General features: G+C 42.6%; 1 protein-coding gene and 1 non-coding gene across 2 annotated transcripts in view; both read left to right on the forward strand.

Annotated features, from left to right (window-relative positions):
* The first annotated feature begins 6774 nt into the window (after positions 1–6774).
* TRNAT-UGU (transfer RNA threonine (anticodon UGU)) lies at positions 6775–6846 on the forward strand. Its single transcript has one exon. It is a non-coding gene; the product is annotated as a tRNA-Thr (tRNA).
* Positions 6847–11637: 4791 nt separating this feature from the next.
* Positions 11638–25317, forward strand: part of LOC145404596 (neuroguidin) — a 41533-nt gene continuing 27853 nt past the window's right edge. The window contains exons 1-2 of the mRNA XM_080276115.1: positions 11638–11877; positions 20059–20202. Coding sequence (XP_080132241.1) covers positions 11839–11877; positions 20059–20202 — 183 coding nt within the window. The 5' untranslated portion in view covers positions 11638–11838. The remainder of the gene's footprint in view (positions 11878–20058; positions 20203–25317) is intronic.

Consider the following 25317-nt stretch of genomic DNA (forward strand, 5'->3'; position numbering starts at 1 on the left):
TACCATGAGGATCTACAAAATAGATAATGTTTGCAGTTTTGTTACAAGTTCAGTTCTTAATACGGGGATTGTTAAAGAGGTATGTGGACTGCTGCAGTTATAGTTATGATTTACTGTTGTTATTTATGACATCTAATGTGAGACTGTGGCACTTTCCTGGTGTGGGGCCTTATCTCAGAGTAAGCATCTTCTGAATCTTCATACTTTCCTAAATTTTAAATCAAAATTTTAATGCATTACAAGTACAGTGGTATCTTGGATATCAGGGTCAATTTGTGCTAGTATTTTAGCACAACGTTCATATGTATTTGTGAAAAAGAGTAACTGGTACTGAAGCTTCCAACCCAAGCCTGCTTTTTACCATTTCTCACCAGCTTTTTTTTTTTTTTTTTTACAGTACTGCAAATATACTACAAATCTAGGGCTGTAAATTGACATTTTAAACTTAATATGTTGCTTCCAGAACTAGGAATTTACTTACAACAGAGGGCTGACCTTGGAAGCCCCCAAACTATAGATGATCACTAACTTGAAAAGTAATCTTTTATTCCATATCATTTGGTAGTGGGGTAAATTTCTTATTTTAATACCTGAGATAGCTGTGGTACCTACATGTGTCACTGGTTACTGCTAAAAAGTACCGTATTCATTCTAAAGTGAGAAAAAAACATGACATTATCTCCTTTGCACCTGTAGTGAACAGGGAATCAATGCATCACCGACACGATGCAGTCACACAAAACTGTCATATGGTTTACTAGTTTTCAGGATAGCACAGTACTGTACAAACACCTATCAGTTATACAGATATTGTTTTTGTTTTATGGCAGATCATATATTGCATACAACTTAAAACCAGTTTAAGGAATTTATAATACGGTAATACAAATATAAAACTGCTGTGTACAGTATCATACATCATTTTACAGTAATGCATGGTTTACTGTACAGTTCATGATATATATGGTACACATTATTGAAGGGGTTAATGATGTCTGAGAATCCATTAAGTGCTCCACCATGCAGTGAAAGTGCCAAAAGTACAAGTAAAGCAATTTGCTTATCAGCTGGGGAGGATGGTTTTATGAGGTACAGTAATCTTTACTTTTGCCATGTAAAAATTGAAGGTGATTTTCTTGTTTTCATTGCACTTTCTTTACAAGATGCTGAAGTTGCTGGGTGCTTAGGCTTCATTAACCTCTTCACAAATGTTAGAAATACTTTCAGCAGGATTTAAAAAATAATAATTCTTAAGAGGGATGTTTCTGGGAACAATAATACATACAGTGTATGTTTTTAGTACGTGGTTTTTGCTGTACAAGGTGCCTCTCCTGCCTACAAGAATGTACTGTATAATGCACCTTAGTACAAAGCATGTAAAATCCTTCAGGAGGTTCCTTCCCTTCATCTTCAGTTAAGAAATAATCACATCTGGGAGCTGACGAAGAACATAACCAAAAGTTTACATCAACATATATTGACAGGTGAAACTTGTTTATCATCTACCCCTCCCATTATTTTACAAGTACACCAAATTCATAGCAGTGTGTAACACATTTTAACCCACCCCGTCCCGTCGACGTATGGGTACGTTGCAACATTTTGCATTTGCCAGTCCCAGCGAGTACTGGTACGTCGTGCAATTGCAAGGTCCCTAATTTGCACAATTTTCAATTTTCGCGCGTGATTTTTCGTACGTATACACAGGACACCTTCCTCTATTCCTCTACAAGATGCCAAGCCGGGACAATGCCTTACACCGCATAACCTCCCCCCTCCCCCCCTCACGCCATTGTCTTGGCAATTCACCTGTTACCAGTGACCTGGCCAGTAAAGATATTCAGGGCCAGAGTGATTCCCCAATTGATAACAATGTGGAGGACAATTTACATAGCATTAGAAGAAGAAACAGTCAGAAATAATGATCAGGTAATGTGGCAAAAGAAGGTCAGGTATGGTGATTAGTTAGTGAGTGGAACAATGCTTATAATGCCTATATTACTGCTTGAAAACCAATATACTCTCATACTACACATAAATTCATAGCAAGTAAATAAATAAATACCGTTTATGAGTGGTGTGAAATAGTTACCCTCCCATAGAACTCGTTTTCTTTGCAGCCAGCCTGATAGAAAACCCAGTCAGGTAAGGAGGTACTCCTACCTGCATCGAGTATTTTAAACCTCAGGTGAGCGATTTCTCTATGAATTTTCGATGTTTCTCACCAAAAGTGGAGGTTTTAGCCAAAAAAAAAAAAATCGAAAATACCTCGGGATTGGGGGATGTCGGACGCGCGGAAAACCTCGGGACGTGACGGGTTAAGGTAAGTGTATTGGTATATTGTAGGGGTTAACTGATATCCCAAGGATGTCTCTAATTCATAAATTTTTAAAACAAGTACAAAACTACTAAATGCAGGAGCATCGGGGTCCTTCATTTAATGTTCTTGTTGTGGTGTGGTGAAGGAGAGTGATTTTGTGTGGTGTAATGTGAGAGATAGTTATGGTGGGTCATGCAGTAGGTTGTGGCTTCTCTAAAGTTGCTAAAATCTGTAGGAGCCAAGCACATTTTTCCAAACTATCTTGGTGAAAGACAGGCAGGCACTACTGCCACAAGAGATTTTTGCTCATCTAAAAACGGGGGTTGACAGAAATCCATAATTTACTTAGGTAGTTACTGATAAAATATCATAAGTGGAAGATGCAGGACAGTTTACCTCTGCAAATTCCAAGAAACACAAAGTCCAAAATCACTAAACCCAAGATTCCACTGTACTCTCTGATCTCTAAACAATTGCTGTGACACAAAACATGTAATTTTTCAACATGCCACAGCAGACTAATAATTCACAGAGAACAGCAACTGTATAAGTCAACTTGTTTACAAATATACATAGATAACAGACAGCAAGAACAGTGAGCAAGTTCCTTATATTAAACTCGCAGTCAAAATAGTTTTTGATAATGATTTATATAAACAGATTGACTTGTAGCTTGTTAAATTACTTGCTTGTAATGACACTATATGTTAATCAGCACCACATAAAAGTGGTATTATAAAGTAGCAAGCAACTAAGAGAGGCTTCAATATAATGATTTCCTGGAATTCTTTAACTGCATATAGCTATTTCACAGGTGATTACTACTAGTAATTTGGTTATTTGGGTTTAATTAGATGTATGTTTAAGTTTTAATTATGTCCATTGTTCATCATTTAATGTTAAAAAATGTAAAATACCAGTAAGTGAAAAGCTATTGGTAGTAGTTACAGTAATCTCTTGGATAAACCTTTCTCTGTAGGTAATAAAGTTCTTGTATGGAAATACGTATTATGTAACTTGTACTGTATCTGACTACAAAAAGATCAGGGGCTGCTTTGTTGACAGTAACAAGTAATACCTGTACAGTATTTTATTGTTGTGAAACTTCAACTGATCATATTACTAGATACTATTAAAAATTTTCATTTGAATGGACAGTACTGTAGTAATGAAGATTTGTGTGCTGAAAAAGGCAGTGGTACAATTAATAGAGTATGAAGTGTGTAATGGATATTAAATAGGTCCTGTCTAAAAATGAAAAATAAAACCACTTGGATAATGTGGTATAACATCTGAAATAGCAGTATTTTGCATGTTACTTGGACTGGTATATATGAAATAGTAAAAGTAAACAAAGCATCTCCAGCCACATTTACCAGTTTATTAAAATTTGTTATCCAGTGTAGTGAAGCTCCACTGTTACTGAGTACAGTATCAATTCACCAAAATTCCCTTTATATCTGTGTGGAAGTGAAAAACTGAAAACATTTTAATCTGACATTGCAGATTAATTTCATTTTTTAAAAACTGATAATTTTGTGTAAGTAATGAAGATTCTGTATGGATAACAGTTCCAAATATTTGCTTTGGCTGTTGCTGTGATGGTACTTCAGGGTGTTTTGTACATCTTTGGTCACTGCTTATGGCCACTGCTTCAGTACTTTTGTTTCAAAATGTACCTCAAAATCTACAAAAGCATTACTGTAAATGGTTTCAAGACTTGAATCCATAGCAAAAGTGCAGTCTGTGAGGTTCCATTTGTAATTTTGTGGGTGAATTTTGTTTAATTTATATTTTTCAAAAGTATAATTTTTAAGAGAAGAACTGTTTCATCCCATTCTGTAAAAAACTTGATTTTACTTTAGTTATAAAAAGCTCATGGTGTCACAGTGTAAATGATCCATAGCAATGAGTATTCATAAAATGCTCAGTAACTGCCTATATTGCCAATATTACAACGATTTTACTTAAAATTTTGCTTTGATAGTGAACATACCTAGGATTTTAAAAGTTATACAGTATTTTGTATGTACATTATATTGATCATGTAAATTATTGTAATATACTGAAAGATGTAATTAAGGTGATTATATATTATGTTGACTGTACTTTTTACAAAATATACTTTGAGCAATAACAGTGGAGAGGAAACTGTATACATGTTTCTTAGCAAGAAAAAAGAATTTTTCATGTGGTTTTGATATCCAGCCATTACATATTTTTAACCCATAAGCTATGGTATTACTCCAGGATATAACAAGCATTTTTTTTTTCTTTTTTTTTAAAGAAGGAACCTAAGGCAGGGAGCTTACAAAATTTGTCCCTCCAAAGAAAGTAACCAAAATCACAATCTATGCAGTTCGCTATATATAGTGTACCTGTATATATATGAAAACATCGTATTTAAAAAAGTGGGTCATAAGCAGTGGGAAAGACAGGAAGACAGAGTCTGAGTTGACCAGTTGCACAAATGAAAGCAGAGTACTAGTAAGTTTTTGCCCAAGAAACTTGGACAGAAAAGTGGTGAGATTGTTTGCTAGATGACTGTCATCAGGGGAAATACAAGCAAGGAGTGAAAATGCAATGACCAGAGCAAAAGTGAAAAGTTATATGAAATGTCATTTAGTACTGTAATACTCCATATTGTGGTAGGTGGGGGGCGTTCACCATCCACCCACGTGATGTAATGCTGCTTTGGGTGTCTGCCGTTTCCTCTCTTTCATCCTTCCTCTTCTGTCTGTCTTTCCTCTTTCTTCTGCCTATAGGTGACTTTACACTCGCTCTTCTGTCTTTCTTACATTCATTCTTTCCTCTTCCTTCAGCCTATGGGTGACTCTACACTGAGTGACAAGCCAAATGGTTTCCGGTACGCAAGGAAACCATCTACTACGCTGGTTGGTAACCAATTAACCAAATTTTGGTACCTGGTGGTTTAGTGGGTAATTAAGGTACTCCACTCAGATTGAGCCTGTGTAGGTTTATACCTAGGGTGATTGGGGTTTATTGCTCACATAATGCCACTCAAGGATGAGTGAGGCTGGTCACTCTCGTCTTAAATGTCAGGACCAACTTGCCTAGCCCCAGGTTCTTATGTTCCTCTGTGGGGCGACATAGGATTGGATGATGGATGGATGGAGGGAATACTCCATGTAAATTACATCTCGATGGTATATTTCTTTTCTGCTCTCATTATGGGCTGGAAATGTATCAACCAGATTTTGGCATGAACCTCTCCTTCTCCCAACAATCACTCCCAGCACCCCTTGACAACTCCCTAGCCACTCCCAAAACACCCTCTTGTCCCTAACAACTATACCACCCCTTATCGCCATTATGATGAGAGAGAGCATGAACATTCACTGCTGTCATCTTACAGAGCTATTGCCTCTGTCGTTTGTGAGCACTATCAGTGTCTGAGAAGTATGACTACTATGAAAAAATAATCTCAGTTATCACTACAATCATCTCGGACATCTATCACTATGATCCTCTAGACAGTTACCACTCTGCTATCACCTGAGAGACTTATCAGTACTACCATCTGAAAGCATAAAAACTAAATTGACCCTACCATGTGACCTTGACATCTGACATATTCAAAGACAGTAGGGCAACTCCTTGGCTGATCCTCAAACCTTCCTCCAAATTTGATCCAAATTGAATCAAAACTGTTGTAACTATTTTGTTCACACACACATATACATAGTGTGGGCACTGACATTGCCTTGTGATGCTGACCTTTGAGTGTTTTCAAAATCAGATCTCTTAGTTCTTGCACGACCGACAACACTTCCACCAAGTTTTGTTTAAACCAGGTAAAAACTGTGGTCAGTTTGCAATTTCGTACAACCATGGAATCTTGAAATTTCATTTTGAAAGTAAACACATCTCACCTTCTACTGACGTTTTTACTAAATACTTATCATCACAAATGCACTTTTAAATACTTTACTAAGCAGATAAGGAGTGGAAGTAGGGGTTAGGTGGAGGGAGCACAGCTGAAACTGTATATTCCAACTCCTATCTCCGTCTTTTATTGCGTTTAACAACCTAACCCAACCAAAATTAACAACAAATTAGCCTAACCTAATTTAATCTGGTGTGAATGCAGATTCGATAACATACAGAGCTACTAGCTGAACAACCCCCATTCCCACTCCTTATCTACTTAGTACTAAAAAGTGCATTTGAGACGTATCTTCGGTATTTCACTGCAGTAGAAAGTGAGATGTGTATGCTGTCCAAAGGAAATTTCAAGATACCATGGTTGTACAAAACTGCAAATTGTCCAAAACTGTCTATCTACTGCCAAACGCCTTAATCCCATAAGGGCTGGCCACAAACAAATCGCCTCCATGTCGCCCTGTCCCATGGCATTTCACTGCCCTGCTCCCAGCTCACTCCCCCCCCCCTCTCTTATACCTCTCCACTCCATCCCTCCATCTCATCTGGGGGGCGCGGTAGCACAGTGGTAGCGCGCTGGACTTGTAATCGGGGGATTGCGAGTTCGAGCCTCGCCCGGGCTGCCGTACCGGGAGTGGTAGCTCGCTCCTGTAACCCTAGCGGGACTATATAGTCCAATACAGGGCTTAGCTCGGGGGAACTCCATTTCTCCCATTTTTTCCATCTCATCCTTGGTGTGAAAAATGTTTAATAGTTGGTAAACAAATCGGGGCCCTCTTTCTGGGCACCAAAATGTGAAAAATATTTAATGTATACAAGTCGGTATCCCTGCCGGGGCACCGCTATGTAAGAAATTTCTGGTATTTACTAATAAACAACTCGTAGGTCGTTACTCGTCTATAAAGTTGTTCTTAAGTAAATCAAACAAGTCTCATAGAGTTAGGCGAAACGTAACTTAACCTTAACTCACCTACAATAACTATTTCTCTTATATCTCATAGCTAATCCCCCCTGGAATTGGCCAATTCTTAAAGGTTACTTAGCTTGTGAAGAGGGAGTGATCGTTAACCGATGACGATTAGGCTGGAGAGGCCCCGTACTGTCCCCGGGGTTGTTCTCCCTCCGTCCGGAGGAAGAGGAGGCCTACCTGACGGACTCCGGTGTAGCGCTATAATCTGTCCCCCTGTCCGCCCCCTACGGCGCATGCGTGGGGGTTGCCAGAGGCCGCCACAAAATTTGTCATTTGTCCTCTGATCTCTGTAGGGGTAACATGATCGGAGCCTCGCCCTTTGTTTACAAACGGCTTCTCTTATCATTCGTCTCAAAGCTTTCTTGGGTAGTTTCCGCCCTTAAATTGAATTAGGTTAGGCGGAAAGCAGTAAAAACGCTACACCACTGCATATTTTGGTAGTGGGGACTCCTGTGTCGCACGTAGTAACGCTTCGTCCTGCTGGAGCGTCGTCAGTCGTGAGCGTGGTCGTTTTGCCGTGTAATGCAGTTATTTACGTTGTCAGACGATCGAAAGTATGTCGATCTCTCTGTAAACATTTTCCTACTTCCTTTAATGAGTAGTTAGGGCGGATTAGTATTACACTAAGTGGGGTTATGTGTGGGAAAAGGTTCCGTTTTGAGTGATGAGAGCCTTTGTGGTGTGAAGGAGATTCAGTAATTGCAATTACGTTGTGGCCCGCAAGGAAATGCTACATATGCAAACCCTCATTAACATTTATGAGCTGTCTTTTTTAGGGTGAGGCGGAGATTTAGGGACAAAATCGGTGTCCCTCATTATGTAGGATAGATGAAACCCACGAACTGACAAACTTCTTTGAAAGATTAACAACCCCATTTCCTATTTATTATATTATGTATTTAGTGTTTTTAAGGGAAATATACATTTATCAGGTATATACGTATGTCAGAAAGAGATAAAGCTTAAAAAAATAATATAAATAGCACTGGCAAACAGTTATAAATATTTCTTAGTAGAAAGCCTTGCCATGCGCAAAGATTCCGATCTCCCCGAGGGGGCTGGGGACACAGACTTACGTAATGCCATGAGGGTGGACACACTTGTCACCTTTCGCTTGAAAATCGACCACGACAGCCTACCCACGGGCCCCTACCCAAACGTGGTGGGCAATATGGGAAAGTTACAAATGCAATAATAACTTTGTAGAAGGCCACTCATTAGAGTGCATACCTCCGTAAAAGCCCAACAAATCTTTGCTGTGGTATGCACTCAGTTTGAATTATCCTTTATCCAGATCCACTCCAGAATTTAACAAGTTATTTCCTGGCCCATGGCCCATCCCTCAACCAAGTTTCATGAATATCCATTCAGTAGTTGACGGATGTATGCTTTCTACCGAGTGCCCCTTTAACCGGATGCACTCCAAAGTTTAATGGGTTCTTCCTGCCCCATGCTCCATTCCTCCACCAAGTTTCATGAATATCCGTCCAGTAGTTGACGGATGTATGGGCTCTACAGAGTGCCCCTTTAACCGGATGCATTCCAATGTTTAATGGGTTCTTCCTGCCCCATGCTCCATCCCTCCACCAAATTTCATGAAAATCTGTTCATCAGTTTTTGCGTAAAGGACACACACACACACACACGCACACACACACACACACACTCGCAAGACAGACACAAGTACACAATCTGACAGACTCCATACACACACAGACACACGCACACACACACACACACACACACACACACACACACACACACACACACACACACACACTCAGAAAGACCGACATATAGCCTTCTCAGTGTCTTGCATTACACTGGATAGTCCCGTATGTGTTTTGATGTCTAAATGACTGAAAGACCAAAGAAGACTGCCACAATTATGAGGAGTACTGTGCATTACAGGAGGGTTATTTGTGGATTTTTGTTGGTGTCTAGCATTACAATGGATACTTCCATGTGTGTTTTGATGCCTAAATACAGCTGAAAGCCTAGACAACACTGCCAAAATTAGGCGGGGTACTATACATTAGGTTGGGTTTTCGTGGATTTTATTATTTTTATGCACTGATTTCTTAGTGTCTGGCATTATTTTATAGTTTATTATGTGTGTTTTGATGTCTAAATATGGCAAAAGGCCAGAGAACACTGCCAAAATTAGGAGGGGTACTGTAGATATAGGTAGCATTTTTGTGGATTTTTATTTTTTCATACATTGTGTTCTTCTAAGTGTTTAGCATTATTTTGGATATTCCTATGTGTGTTTTGATGTCTAAGTGTGGTTGGAAGACCAGAGAACACTGCCAAAATTAGGAGAGGTACTGTACATGTACATACAGGCTGAGTATAGGTAGTAGGTTGGGTAAAGGTAGGGTATGGATACAAGCAGGAGGATATTGTTCCATATCTGGATATGCCTTTGGCTCCATTATGTTAGATAATCGAGGGATTATAATAGTGGCATAATAATGCTATCATCATCATCATCATTTATTTGTCTGTTTGTTTTTAAAGACTCCAACACATTTGTAAGTTTTGGCCTTCATCACCTAATGGCAGATCTCAACACTGTTTGACTTCCAGCGGCCTCTATATTCAGTCCCTAATATCTGATGTCACACTCTATGACCTCGTCCCAGGTCTTTTTTCAGTTAGCCCCTTGCAATTCTACCTTCTACATCCACGCATCTTGTCGTCTGCTCTCATGTCATCCTCCATCGTCTCATCATGGCCAAACCATCTTAGTCTACTGCTTCTCATCACAACATTAAAATATTCAAGTCCCATCCTTCCTCTCAACTCTTCTTTTGCAATCCTAACTCCCCAAGCCTGTCATTTAAGGATGCACAACACATCAATCTAATCATCACCATCTTTGTACAACTGAGCTTATAAATATCCTCCACCTTCTCTGCCGAAGTCTCGCTACTGCACAGCATTGTACAATAGAGTACTCCTAATACATGTTGCTTACAAGGGCCCCTTACCTCCCTCTCCCCCCACACACACACTGGAGCAATAATTGGCAAATGGAGTTTAATGTGGACAAGTGTCAGAACAAAAAGCAGCTACAAGATGGGTACTAAGCTTAGGCTCTAACCAACGAAGAAAGACCAGAAAAACTGAATCTACCAACACTACAGGAGAGAAGGAAAAGCGCACGCGATTATGCTATATAAATGCATCTCAGGGAAAGATAAAATAGACATAAATGAATATATAACCTATGGGGAAGCATCAGCAAGAGGACACTGCAAAAAAAAAAAAAAAAAAAAAAAAGGGGGGGGGCGATAAAGACGTAAGGAAATTTAGTTTCCCAAATAGGTCAGTGGAATGCACTAACAAATGAAATAGTGTGTGCCAAAACTATTCACAAATTTAAGGATATGTATGATAACAATGGTATAATACACGGGACAGTATGAGCTTGACTCATTCCTATTAAGATACAATTAGATAAGAACAATTGGGTAAGGACACACACACACACACATACATTCAAGTTTTGGCAAGTATGTAAACAAGATGATTAAGGCGATGTAGCGTACTCAAATGTAGATGGAATGGTGTCTAAATTTATTAGAGACCTTCCTCTACCTGCTGCCAGGCAGGTACACTCCCCGACCCCGCGTGACCCCCGCGCACCATTGTCTCGGCAACCCACCTGTTATAGCAGTGGTGACTTTAGGTCGGTTGCCTGGGATTAAAGGGATTTAATCATCCCCGAGCTAGGCAACTATGGCATAGCCCCGCTAGGTTACAGGAGCGCGCTACCACTCCCGGCAAGGGTGACATGTGAGAGGCTCCAACTCGCAACCTCGTGATTGCGAGTCGGGCGCTCTACGTCTGAGCCACCGCTCCCACCGGTTGCCTGTCTGGGAAGCCAAGCGTCCTTGAGGTGTGTGTTTACAACGTGCGTGTAAATGGCGAGCCTCATAGAATTGTAGAGGTGCCAACTATTATTTAATTACAATGCTTAATACTCGACGAAGACGAGGATACTGATTAAGGTAAGCTTGTAGGTTAGGCTAGGCAATTTTGATAGGTTACGCTAGGTTTGGTTAGGTAATTTTGATAGGTTAGGTTTGGTTAATTTCCTTTAGCTATAAAAATAGGACGTTCAACCTGTTTTCTGTTGTTTTTTGTGTGATTTGAGTTGATTATGGCCATTGTTTCTACCGAAAGTCGCTAGTCGCGTTCGGCAAAAACCAGCGGCTTTCGACCTCCGAAAACGAAGGTCAAGAAACACTCAGGTTGGATGAAAAAAATCGGCTGAGGTGAACGTGTAAAAACTGACCTTAAAAAGTGCCAGTAGACATAAATGCGGTGTTATATAGTTTGGGGGAAATTGTGACCAATCTAGGGAAATTTTCATATCTATCTGGGGAAATCTTACATATGGTAAAGTGGGAGCCCTGCTGCCGTGGCCCGGGCTGTGAGTAGCAGGCACTCGGTAGTGCCTGAGGCTGTACGCGTGTGGCGAAGAGTAAAAGTAATTTCGACGTTTTCTTTACGACAGTCGAAAGGAAAGCGTCTTAAATCTTAATACGACCTCGGAACACCACACCCAGGAAAGCCGTCCGTTGGGTGTTGGGTGTATGTTGAATTTGGTCCTTGGTATCTGGAAGAGCACGGACTGATGCAAATGCACCTTCCAAGCATGGAGAGTACAATGAAGGTAAGTTTCTTGTCCTGAAATTAGTATTACTAGGACAGGAGTGAGAGAGAGAAAGACAGGTATGGAGCATGCGTTAGGAGTGTTATGGTGCTTGGTAGTGAGACTTTGGCAATAAAGGAAGAGGATATTCGCAGGCTCAGACGTACAGAAATGACAATGATTATATGGATTTGCAGTGCATTTCTGAGTGTGAGGCATGGGGTGGGCTAAGTTTATCATGGAGGAGTTGAAGGATAGGATGGGATTGGAGTGTATTGGTGTTGTGATGATGGGAGGTAGATTGAAATGATTTGGGCATGTGGAGAGGATGGGAGATGATAATTGGGTGCAGAGTGTGAGAAATGTTAATATTACAGGTAGGTGTAGAGTTGTTAGAAGTAGACCGAAGAAAACCTGGGATGAGGTCATTGAGTGTGACCTCAAGAGTAAGGTACTGAATAGGGAAGCTGCCAGAGATTGAGCAGCATGGAGAGCTGCCATTAGGTGACCGAGGCTGACGCATGCAAGTATTTTGGAGCCTTCAGAAACAAACGAACAAATGAAGAAAAGTAACTGCGCACATTAGCTCTTGAGTTGCTGACAGATTGCACACGTGTATGAATGCTGATGAGCTATTTGAATAGCTGCCTAACCACCTCAAATGTGGCATTATCATACCAGTGATCTGCTTTATCAGATAGAAACAGTTGATCATGTGTATTATGTTGAGAAAATTGAGGGAGGCGGTGGCTCAGTCGGTAGAAAGGTGGTCTGTGGTCCTACCGGACCCAGGTTCAAATCCCTGCTGGGGCAGGGAACAATTTAAGGATTTGAATTTCATGTAAAGCAGACTTTACTGATCTACCAAAATACCCGCCGACATATTGTAAAAATCTATCTGTCTATTGCGAGATGCCTTAATCCCATATGGGGTGGCCACAAACAAATCGCCTCCACGTCACCCTGTCCCTCGCCATTTCACTGCCCTGCTCCCAATTCGCACCCCCCTCTCTTACATACCTCTCCACTCCATCCCTCCACCTCATCTTTGGCCTTCCCCTCCCTCTCTCCCTCTCCACATCACTCACATACACTCTCCTCATCAGTCTCTCACTCTCCATCCCCTCCACATGGCCAAACCACCTCAGTGTGTTTCTCCTAACGCTTCCTATCACAGCCACATCCATACCACAATGCTCCTTCACTTCCTCATTTGTCACTCTCTCTCTCCATGTGACTCCACAGGCTCCTCTCAAATAACTCATTTCCACTGCACTCACTCATGTGTCCCTCCAGCAGCGTCCAAGCTTCACTTCCATACGTTAGAGTTGGTATCACAATACTGTCATGTAATAGCTTTTTCACTTCCATGCTCACTTCCCTGTTTCTTATCACTGCTTTCAAGGAACCAGCAATCTTTCTTCCTTGCTGTACCCTTTCAAGCACTTCACCCTCCAAACTTCCATCCTTACTCATCACACTACCCAAGTACTTAAACGTACTCACATTTCCCATTCCTTATCATCCAGCCTCACTGTACATTCATTGACTTCACCTCTCTCGAAGACCATAACTTGACTCTTCCCTACATTCACCTTTAGATTCCGTTTCGTACATACTCTCCCGAACTCATCCACCAAGCCTTGCAGCTCCCCTTCGTCTTCACTTAACAATACAGTATCATCTGCAAACAGCAGTACAGGGAGTTTCCAAACACTACCCTCTCTCATTAGGGCCACTCCAACAGCCACTGCCCTACCTTGTATCCCTTTTATAACCCCATCCATATACCGATTAAACAACCATGGAGACATGACACATCCCTGTTTCAACCCAACCTTCAAGTAGAAAAACTCACTCAGTTCACCATCCACATGCACTGCAGCCTTCGCACCATCATACATACTCTTCACAGCATTCAACAACTTCCCATGTACTCCGTATATTCTTAGTACTTTCCACAATCCTTGTATATCCACCCTATCATATGCTTTTTATAAATCCATGATGGCCGCATACAACTTCTTTCCCTTCTCTAGAAACTTTTCCACTAAAGATCTAAGAATGAATATCTGATCTACGCAACCTCTTCCCTTCCTAAAGCCTCCCTGTTCCTCTCCAAGTAATTCCTCTGTTATTTCCCTAACTTATTGACAGAGTTAGGGTCGTAAAAATACCCCCGCTAATACCAAGGCACCAGTCCTGTATGAGACAGCCCTAGCATGTATTCAATATGGACCGTGGGTGTTAGCGCCGAAATGGTGACATGTAGAGGTGTATGATATGTAGGAGGACTACTGGGCCTTGGGAGCAGGCTGTGAAGCCGACTGTATGCCCAGAGTCAAGCACAAAAAAAAAAGAAAAAGAAAAAAAAAAACATTTTTGTGACCTACAGTTATGTCAAAGTGTATGAAGTTTGGTAGTTTGTGGTCCTTTCCTTTTTCAAAGTTTTGGTTTGTCGGCTCATCACATGTATTGATTTTTCAAATATGATTTCTTTGTTGAGCTAAAATGACATTGGCAGGCAGGGAGTCACTTATGTTTGAATAAATTTCCTCTTGAATTAAGCCATTAGCCATGGTGTCTGCTGCTGATAGAATCACATATTCCTTTGCTTTCTTTGTCATTAAAATGGAAACTTTACTTGATATCACTGCACAGGCTTCTGATTGATGGCTTTTAGGGTTGTGTCGTCTGGATTCGTATCACCTTCCTAAATGGCCCTTCTACAGTTTTTTATCTTGTTTCTCAGCAAACACAGCCAGTGGACAGCAGTTACTTCTCATTTTGCCTAGTAGGTGTAGCCAAGCCTAGTTGTTGTAATCTGAAGCATTTAAAAGTAGACCAATCTACAGCCCTGGAACCAGTTTATTTAATAGAACAACTTTCAGTCACCACTAGGATCTACCCCCTGCCAGGCTGAATTTTTGTAAGGTAGTCTACCTCTCCTTAGTCATTGTTTTATAACCAGTGTAAATTGTAGCTACCTAATATGAGGCTTGCAGCTTGTCTTGTGCAGACTGTCATTGTGCCTCATATGGGAGGTCTGCAGCTTGACAAGGGTTACCAGTAAACCCTGTGCATAAGGCACAGCTGTCCTTAACTTGTGTACTTGTCTCAGGTCTGAGTTCTCATTGGTTATGGAGGCTGCCAAGCATCTCTTAGCCAGGATGTTTCTGCACATATTGCCTTTATTTATTTATTATTCCTTTTTTTTTTTTTTTTTTTTCCCCCAGTATATAATGGACATTGAGAAAGCCTTAGGAGTGGCTGGTTAGAGTAGCTGTGGTTTAATGTAAGTCGAAAGTGAGTAGAGGTTTGAGTTATGAGTTTTTCCATGATTGTTGGTGTGCATTATCCTGTACCTGGCAAACGTCACCGTTGTTCATCAGAGTCCTCTGAGCATGATGACCGGCCACCTAAGATCTCTGTTGTTGAACCTTCTGTCGACACCTCTCCTGTTCCCTCTGGGCAGCGGGCTGAGGGATCTAGTCAGGTCACATCTGAAACTGATGGTTTACCTCTGGTCCCGTCCTCACCTGGGGATGTTGGTGGAAAGCTCGTTGGTGCTTCGGATCTGAAGCATGGGATGGTCCCCTCAAAAGATTCGAGTCCTGTGGACTCTACTTCCACTTCTGGGGCTTCTGGTGGGAGCACCGACTGTCCTACCTCTCCAAAGGTGGCCCCCAAGCTGCCTTCCAAACAAACTGGTATGCCCACTCCAAGAAGGAGTGTTGTAAAACTTACTTCCTCGTCCTCACGTTTGCCTTCGGATGTTAGACAGAGGGTGCAGGTTTCTGGTGCTGGGCAGGCTCCTCCAAGGGGCTTTCATAAGCATCAATCCAAACCCAGTTGGGAGGCAAGGTTGTCTCGCCCCTCATCCTGATTCTTCCTTCATTGTGGGTACTGTGGCATTCTCACCCAGTATACTACAATGGAACTGTAGAGGTGCCATGGCAAATTGGGAGGAATTGCAGTTATTACTCTCTGCTCTGAACTGCTATGTGTCTGTCTTCAGGAGACGATGGTGGGGGACAGACAGTTCCCTTCTGTTAAGGGTATGAGGTCTTCCATGCATCTCCTCCTGGTGGTCACAGCAGTGGATGTGCAATTTTGTGCCGTTCTGATGTCCCCTTTATATCCTTTGCGATACAGTCTCCCTTTCAAGTTCTAGCAGTACAGATGCACGTTGGGAGGCACTATACCATCTGTTGCCTGTACCTTCCACCTTCCATTCCTGGTATGCATGCTGATCTAGAAACCCTTATCAGTCAACTTTCACCCCCTTTCCTACTCCTTGGTGACCTTAATGGCCGCCATCCTTTGTGGGGTGACTCACTTTTAAATCCCCGGGGTGATCTTCTTGCCTCTTTGGTTGGGGATTTAGATTTGGTTGTCCTCAGTGATGGGAGGCCGACCCATTTTCATATTCAGACTGGCACGTATTCTGTCATTTACCTTACCATCTCCTCCTCTGACTGTGCCATTGATTTTTCTTGGAAGGTTTTCGATGATCTACATGGTAGTGACCATTATCCTGTGTTGGTCCAGTCTACTCACTCTGTTCCTTCAGCCCGTATGCCACGCTGGTGTCTGGATAGGACTGATTGGTCTCTCTTTGAGGAACTATATGTATTTGCCAACAGGGTTACTGATTTTTCAACTATCAATGATGCCGAATGTTATTTTACTAAGACCACATTCTCAGCAGGGGTTCATTCCATCCCAGAGACTTCTGGTGTTTTATCCCAGAGACCTGTGCCATGGTGGAATGATGACTGCTTCATAGCAAAGGGAGCTTACAAAGCAGCTGCCTGTCGTTTTTTTGCCAGTCGTAATGTTGTTTTTCTAAAAATCCAGTTTCGCAAAGCATGTGCTCACTATAGATGGGTCGTGAAGAATGCTTGCCGTAACTCGTGGAGGTCGTATGTTTCTACAGTTACATCCTCGACTCCAATGCCTATGGTGTGGAAAAAGGTGCGCAAGATTTCTGGCAGGTTCTCGCCCCCCTCTCTACCGGTGTTGCGACTTCACGGAGAACTTGTGTCTGCACCAGATGCAGTAGCATCTGCTTATGCTAATCAGTTTTATGTTGTCTCAAAAAAGGATCCTTCTCAGCCGTTTGCTACCTTTCGTAGGAATCAGGGGAGGCTGGGTCTTGACTTTCGCTCTTGTGGCGGAATGCCATATAATTTAGACTTCAGCCTCCGTGAGCTGCGTGCTGCCCTCTTAGAGTGTCTTGACACTGCTCCTGGGCCTGACAACATTCCATACGCTCTGCTCCGTCATCTGCCGACTGATTCACTTCAGTTTTTATTGGACCTCTTTAACAGGGTTTGGAGTGAGGGCTCTATTCCCAGAAGTTGGAAGTTGGGTATTGTCCTCCCCATTCCCAAACCTGGTAAAGACCATTCCCAGGTCACCAACTATTGCCCTATCACTTTAACATCATGTGTGTGCAAGCTGTTCGAGAAGATGGTCAATGTCAGGCTTATGTGGTTTCTGGAGAAGGGCTGCTTTCTCTGTCTGTCGCAGAGTGGTTTCCGTAAATTACGGTGCACTTTGGACAACCTTATCAGGCTCGAGGCGTCGATCTGTGATGCTTTTGCTTCTAAACAACATCTTGTGGCTGTGTTCTTTGACCTTGAGAAGGCTTATGACACTGCCTGGCGCCATGGCATCCTCCAACAACATCATGCCTTTGGTTTACGTGGTCGTCTGCCTGTGTTGCTTGGAGCCTTCTCCTGTCTGATCGTGTGTTTAGGGTCCGTGTGGGTTCTACCCTCTCAGCGCCACTGTGCCAGGAGGAAGGTGTCCCACAGGGGAGTGTCTTAAGTGTTTCCCTGTTTGTGGTGGCCATCAATGGTATCATTTACACTGTGCCTGCTGGGGTATCCTCATCCCTTTATGTGGATGACTTAGCTATATGGTTTTCTGGCTCCCGCATGTCTGCTATTGAGCGGCGTACGCAACTTGCCTTGGACAAGATTTCTGCTTGGGCAACTTCCAAGGGTTTTCGGTTTTCCCCTTCAAAGACTGTGGCTATTCACTTCTGTAGGTTGAGAGGGGTACACCCGGACCCTGATCTCCAGTTTTGTGGCAGGAGACTCCGTTGCGTGACAGACGAAATTCTTGGGCCTGACGCGTGACTGCCGTTTGATATGGGTTTCACACTTGGCAAATCTTAAAACATCATGTATGAAGGCTCTCAGTCTATTGAGGGTTCTGTCCCATACCTATTGGAGTGCTGGTCAGAGGACGCTCTTGCATTTGTTTCAGGTGTTTGTAACCTCCAAGCTCTCATATGGCTGCAATGTATACTCCTCTGCCACAGAGTCCAGACTAAAAACTCTAGATGCTGTCTATCATGCTGGTCTTTGCCTTGCAACTGGGGCTTTTTGGTTATCTCCAATTCCCAGCTTGTTGGTGATAGCTGGTGTGCCTCCCTTAGATCCACTGCATCAGTCTGTTGCAGCACGGTGCTGGCTCCAGATTCGTTGCCTTCCAGACTCACTTGTCTGTGAATGTGTGATGAAACAGTCTTGTTTTTTGTATTATAGTAGACACCCTCGCATGCCTCACCCGTTTGGCTATTGGGTTCGGGATATTATGGAAGAGTTTGGTTTGTCAGTCCTGTTCGGATCCCGAGGGTTGCTCCATGGAAATTGCCCAAGGTAACTTTCTGCAGGTCTTTTGCAGGCTCAAAGGATTCTGTCGCTCCTCAGTGTCTTTTGCAGTTATTTTTAGAACATTCTTCTAGTCATGGTGGTTCTGTGCCTGTGTATACTGATGGCTCTAAATCCGCATTTGGTGTTGGTTTTGGAGTGGTATTTCCCAATTTTAGCCGTGGAGGTAGTCTTCCTTTGGTTGCCTTGGTTTTTACTGCAGAGTTGTCAGCTATTGTTTTAGCCCTGAAGTTGGTGTTTGTTCACCTTGACAATTTTTTACTATTTTTAGCGACTCTCAAGGGGCACTTTTGACCCTGGACTCTTTTAACTCTTCCCATCCTATAGTTTTAGCTATATTGGAGTGGCTGTTCCTCATTCATCTTTGGGGGAAGAGAGTGGATTTTTGTTGGGTTCCCGCACATGTTGGTGTGGTGGGCAATGAGAAGGCGGACGCATTGGTCAAGGATGCGGCTTCTCAACAGCCCCCACCCAAATATCCGCTTCCTGCTTCTGATGTAACACCTTACTTGCAGTGCAGGATTCATATGTGTTGGTGGAGATGCTGGGATGATGTCACTTATAATAAGCTGAAAGAGGTCTTTCAGAGAGTGGTTGTGCCAAGGGTTCTCCCTTCCATGCCCCGGCAATTGGAGGTGGCTCTTTCTAGGCTTCGCATTGGGCACTCTCGGCTTACACATGGGTTCCTGATGAGTGGTGAAACTCAACCATACTGTGATGATTGCCTTGTTCTCCTTAGTGTCCGTCACTTGCTGGTCGAGTGTCCAAGTTTGGGGGACCTGCGTCAGAGATTCCTCCATAAGCATAGAGGGGCATATGGTGCCTACTGTCTCTCCTCAATGCTTGATGGAGCCTATAGTTATTTTAATGATGTTTTTAGTTTTCTTCAGGAGGCAGGCCTCCTTCTGCTTATGTAAGTAATTGATATTTTCTTTTAACTTTCTTTTATTATTTTCAGTGTTTTATTTCTAGTAATAGTTATTGACTTTATTTTGAATACGCACTGTTTTTTGCTGTGTCTTTTAGCTTGTTGTCCGGCGGCATATGACCCTGGCAGTTGCACTGCCAGTTTCCACTGCAATCAATCAATCAGTCAATTGGTGTGCATTAGGGGTCATTTTTAAGCTCTTTATTGTTTATTTTGGTGCTTGAAGCTCTCTCATGTGACTTCAGAACTAGACTTCTGTGGGAGGTGTTGTATGGTGATGACTTGGTGTTGCTCACAGAGAAGTAGGGGATGGCAGAAGAAAGATTTAGGAAATGGAGAGAGGAAGTAGGTGACCAAGGCCAATGTATACAAGCATGTTGTAACATTTATAAGTAAAACAAAATGAATCGGTGCTAGAGTCTCCTAAGCTAATGAGAGTAAGATCTGTGTCCATCCTTTTGAGAAACAGCTTACCTGTATAAATTTGTCTGAAACAACAGAATTCTGGTATATCAAACACTGATTCTTATGTACGATTTATTATTGTGTACTTACATGAGCTAAAGTGTGATGATTGTGGCTTTTCAGAATGACACTGATGTTACTGTGGCATCAGACCTGTCCAGAGGTGTTGCTTTGTTAGCTGAGCTTGCTACCAACCTGGGTTCTGTTGGAGCTGGTTTTAAGGCTTTGACAGAGAAAGTCAGGGATGGTAATTTCAGGACAGAAAAGGTAAGTGTATTTATATGTGATTAAATATTTATGTGCTAATAACCAGACATGGGTTAATGACAGTGCATTAAATCATGAGGTCAGTGCTTCATAAGGTCTCACAGCCAAGGCTAAAGCCATTTGGTGGAGACTTCTGGAGAACTAAACCTAGCTGTATCATCATCATCATCATCATCGGCCATTGCAAGTCATTTGCTGAGCAAAAGCCTCCTCCGATTTTCTCCACAGATTCCTTGACTGAGCTTGACTGAGCCAATCTCAGCCAGGTTTTGCTTGCAAACTCCTCAGTCTCATCTCTCCTCCTCCTATCTGATCTTTTTTCTGCAATGCTTGCAATCTCTTGGAGTTCATTCAGTCAGCCACATGCCCCATCAGTTATTCTTTTTTCTTGCTACAAGACCTACCCACCTCCATTTCTGTCCTTTTATATTTTGTGATGTCTTTGACTTTAGTCTGTGCTCTCACCCAAGTGGATCTCTTCCTGTTAAAGATATTCCCAAGATTGACCATTCCATTGCTCATTATGAACGGATTAGCTTGTTTTCCCTTGATTTGGTCAGTTTCAGATTTCACAGTTGTGTGTCATAGTTGGGATTTTACATTTGTAATGGACTTTTTGTTTCATACTGGCAAAGTACTTCTCATTAATTCTCAGTGTTCACTGGAAGCTTTCCATCCGTCTATCTATCTATTGCTAGATGCCTTAATCCTGTAAAGGGTTATCATAAACAAATCTCCTCCATGTTGCACTGTCCCCCGCCATTTTGCTGCCCTGCTTCCAGCTCACAACCCCCTATCTTATATACCTCTCCACTCCATCCCTGCATCACATCCTTGGCCTCCCCCTCCTTCTCCCCCCCTCCACCTCACTCACATACACTCTTCTTGTCTATCTTTTGCTCCCCATCCTCTCCATATGGCCAAACCACCTCAGTGTGTTTCTCCTCACGCTTCCTATCACATCCACATCCATACCACAATGCTCCCTCACTTCCTTATTTGTCAGTCTGTCTCTCCATGTGACTTCACATGCTCCTCTCAAATAACTCATTTCCACTGCCCTCACTTTTGACTTGTGTCCCTCTAAGAAGGTCCAAGTTTCATTTCCATACATTAGAGTTAGTATCACAATACTGTCATGCAGTAACTTTTTCACTTCCATTCTCACTTCCCTGTTTCTTATCACTGAACTCAAAGAACCAGCAGTCATTCTTCCTTGTTGTACACATTCAAGCACTTCACCCTCTAAACTTCCATCCTTACTCATCATACTACCGAAGTAGTTAAACACACTCACATTTTTCATTTCCTCCTAATCCAACCTCACTGTACATTCAGTGACTACATTCCTCTCAAAGACTATAACTTTACTCATTCTGTGAATATCTTGCACACACCTTCCACTTCCCCCATCTGCTCCAATTCATATTTGCCCAGTCATTCCTGCACTTCTCTCTTATATTCTGCCTTTTTCTCATCCTCTTGTAACCTTTCCACTCTCCTTGGAACTACTCCTTCTTCTCGTCCTTCCCTTCTTCTATTACTCCATCTTATTTGGGTCTTGATTCTGGCCACCATCAATTAGTGGTCAGAAAGTCCATTCCCCCCAACCTCTATAGGCTCTTCCATCCATTACACATCTTCGCATCCCTTCATCCACACACACATAATCAGTCATTGCCTTCCTTTCATTCAGTTCACCACCCACCCTTCTCACCACTCGCCATGTATACCTGTGGATCATTTTATGCCTGAAGAGTGTATTGGCTGTCACCAACCCCCTCCCATCACAAATGTCCACTAATGCACTACCATTCTCATCTGTCTCAGCAGGCACACCCCACTCACCAACTATTCCATCCACCTTTTTCTAGCTATAATAGTTTGGCAGATATTAGGGTTTGAAATAAGGGTATTTTTCCCAAAATCTCTGAAATTCCACATGAGGAGTGGACGATGGCGGGAAACCACTGGTGGATAAACGTTAACAAAGCTAAGAAAAATTAGTAATACGAGCAAAAAAAGCAACGTATGGATTATTAAGTAAAATGAATGTGTTCATTTTTCCTTTAGGTATAAGTACTGATTTATATGAAAAACTTATACAGTAATCCCTCATTTATCCAGACATGCAGTATCCGGACCTGTTCATTATCCGGATCCTGGATCTTGGCTCAATTACTCCAGTATCAGAGCTTACTTCATATTATCTGGACATAAAAGTCCCAGAGAACTTTGGCCGGCCAGCCGACGTGTTCAAACATTTGGTATTGTGGCCGCTGGGCCATAACCCACAACCTATCTATCTATCTATCTATAGCCCGACGCCCTAATCCCGCAAAGGGTGGCTGCAGACAAAACGCCTCCAGGTCACTCTGTCACTCACCATTTGACTACCCTCCATCCAGCTGACCCCCCCCCCCTCCCTCATATACCTCTCAACTCCATCTCTCCACCTCATCCTCGGTCTACCTCTCCCTCTCCCTCCCTCCACCTCACCTACATACACCCTCTTAGTCTTTCATTCTCCATTCTCTTCACATGTCCAAACCACCTCAGTGTATTTCTCCTAATCTTCTCAACCACATCCACATCCACCCCACAGCGTTCCTTCACTTCTTCATTCGTCAACCTGTCCCTCCACGTCACTCCACATGCTCCTCTCAAGTAACTCATTTCCACTGCTCTCACTCTTGACTTGTTCCGCTCTTGCAAGGTCCATGCCTCGCTTCCATACGTCAGGGTAGGGATCACAATACTATCATGCAGTGACTTCTTAACTTCCATACTCACCTCCTTATTTCTCATCACTGCTTTCAGTGTACCAACAACCTTCCTTCCCTGCTGTACCCTTTCACGCACTTCATCCCCCAAAGTTCCATCCTTACTCATCACACTACCCAAGTACTTGAATGCATTCACATTCTCCATATCCTCACCATCCAACCTCACTGCACACTCTGTGACTTCATTCCTCTCAAACACCATAACTTTACTTTTGTTTACATTAACTTTCAGATTCCTCCTCCTACACACTGTCCCAAATTCATTCACCAAACCTTGCAACTCCCATTCATCTTCACCCAATAGTACTGTATCATCAGCAAACAGCAACACTGGAAGCTTCCAAATCTCACCCTCATTCATTAGAGCCACCCCCACATCCACTGCCCTACCCTGCACCTCCTTTACAACCCCATCCATGTATATATTAAACAGCCATGGAGACATCACACAACCCTGTTTCAGTCCCACATTGAGATCAAAGAACTCACTCAGCTCACCATCCACTCGCACTGTAGCCCTAGCTCCCTTGTACATACTCTTCACAGCACTCAGCAATTTCCTCTCCACCCCATATATTCTTAATACCTTCCACACACCTTGCCTATCCATTCTGTCATAAGCTTTCTCCAAGTCCATGAAGGCAGCATACACTTTCCTTCCCTTCTCTAGATACTTCTCCACTAAACATCTTAGAACAAATATCTGATCTACACACTCCCTCTCTTGCCCTCTCATTTTCATTGACTCCCGCACATATACCTAAACCTTATTCCCATTCTCTCACCCTTTCACCTTTCCATTTAGTTTCAGTCAATCCACATATATCCACTTTTGCATCCTCAAGCACCTGAACAATCTCTCTCTCTCTTTCACTTCATCATTCACTCCTCTCACATTCCACGTTCCCACCCTAAGAATGTCCTTTGTCCGTTCCTTTGTCGTCAACGTATGGTCCGTCCGGGTCCGATGCGCTTTATTCGCTTTTTTAGTTAGTTCTTTTTACGGGGTGGGGCACTAACCCACCACCAACCCTTTTAGTCGCCTCGTACGACAAGCAGGGATACTGGGGGAGTATTCTTGAAACCCCTCCTACCCCCCACAACCTGAGCTAAAATATCTGTCTACCCCTGTACTGAATGGTCAAAGTTGGATGCTGGTCCACTCACTCCCCACGAACCTCCAGCACCCAAGTAATACAAACCATAACCCACAAGCGGTGTCAAAAACATCCGTACGCATCCGCACTGTATGTCCAAAGTCATGTGGCCACCGGGATTAGCCTTTCCCAACTGCCACCACACATCTAACAGAGACCACAAACCACAAGCCAGGTGGAAGCGCCTGTCTTCCTCTCTACCACTTGTTCAAAGTTGCCCGGTCACTGGGAGATGTGTCTCCTAACAGCCAGCGCGCATGTTAGACAGACCACAAGCCACAGGTCAGAGGAAAGTGCCTGTCCACCTTGTTACAGAAGGGTGAAAATCCTGCCCACAGCCTCACTTCTTCCCCCTCCCCCCTCCCATCCCTCCACCTTACCCTCCCATGCTCCCTTCCTTGCTAGCTAGGCCTCCCGGCTACCCCCTCACTCCCTCAGTCTCTCCCCTCCTTCGCGCTGAAAGCACTGACCCTTGACTTTTTAAAGTTTTTGGCGATTTATTTGAATACTATTGGCTGTAGTTAAATTGCGTAAAAATCCACAAGAAAAATCATGAAATTCTGGATCTAAACATATGCTTAACTCTTGCAAGGTGCTGTCAGAATTTTGCACAAGGATGGTGGGAAGTTATATGAAGGTAAGTTTTGCTCTTGAGCACCATTTATTCTCGCTGCAATTTTATTATTTTATTCATTAGTTTTTGTGTTTGTATTAGCTAATTCTATAGTATATATCGATATATGATACCCCTAGATGCAATACCGCGGGTTAACAGGGGGAGTAGAAATACCACCATACCCTGCCTAACGATGGCCAAACCTCGGTTTAATGATGGGTTTTTATTTTTTTTACCGATTTTGATTATATTTTGGACTAAAATTGTGTGTTTAGATTGCTTTAGATAGAAACTGTTTTTAGACATAGAGTAGCCTAATGTGTTTTAGCCATAGTTAGGGTGAACATTGTCATTTTGGGGTACAGTTGACTAAGCTTGATTTTTTCCAAACTTATATTTGTTGGCTTTAGTGAGTTATTTACAGGTGTTAGGCTTAGGTTAGCTTCTATTACAGCTGTTAGGCCATTTAGATTGGCTTTAAACTTGTTTTTGGCCTCAATTGGATGGGTTTTGGACATGTTTCGGGGGGGGGGGGGACTCAAGGCTGAAAAACGCA

This window comes from Coenobita brevimanus, chromosome 64, assembly GCF_032717465.1.
Source record: "Coenobita brevimanus isolate Jiangsu-jjx chromosome 64, ASM3271746v2, whole genome shotgun sequence".
Lineage (NCBI taxonomy): Eukaryota > Metazoa > Arthropoda > Malacostraca > Decapoda > Coenobitidae > Coenobita > Coenobita brevimanus.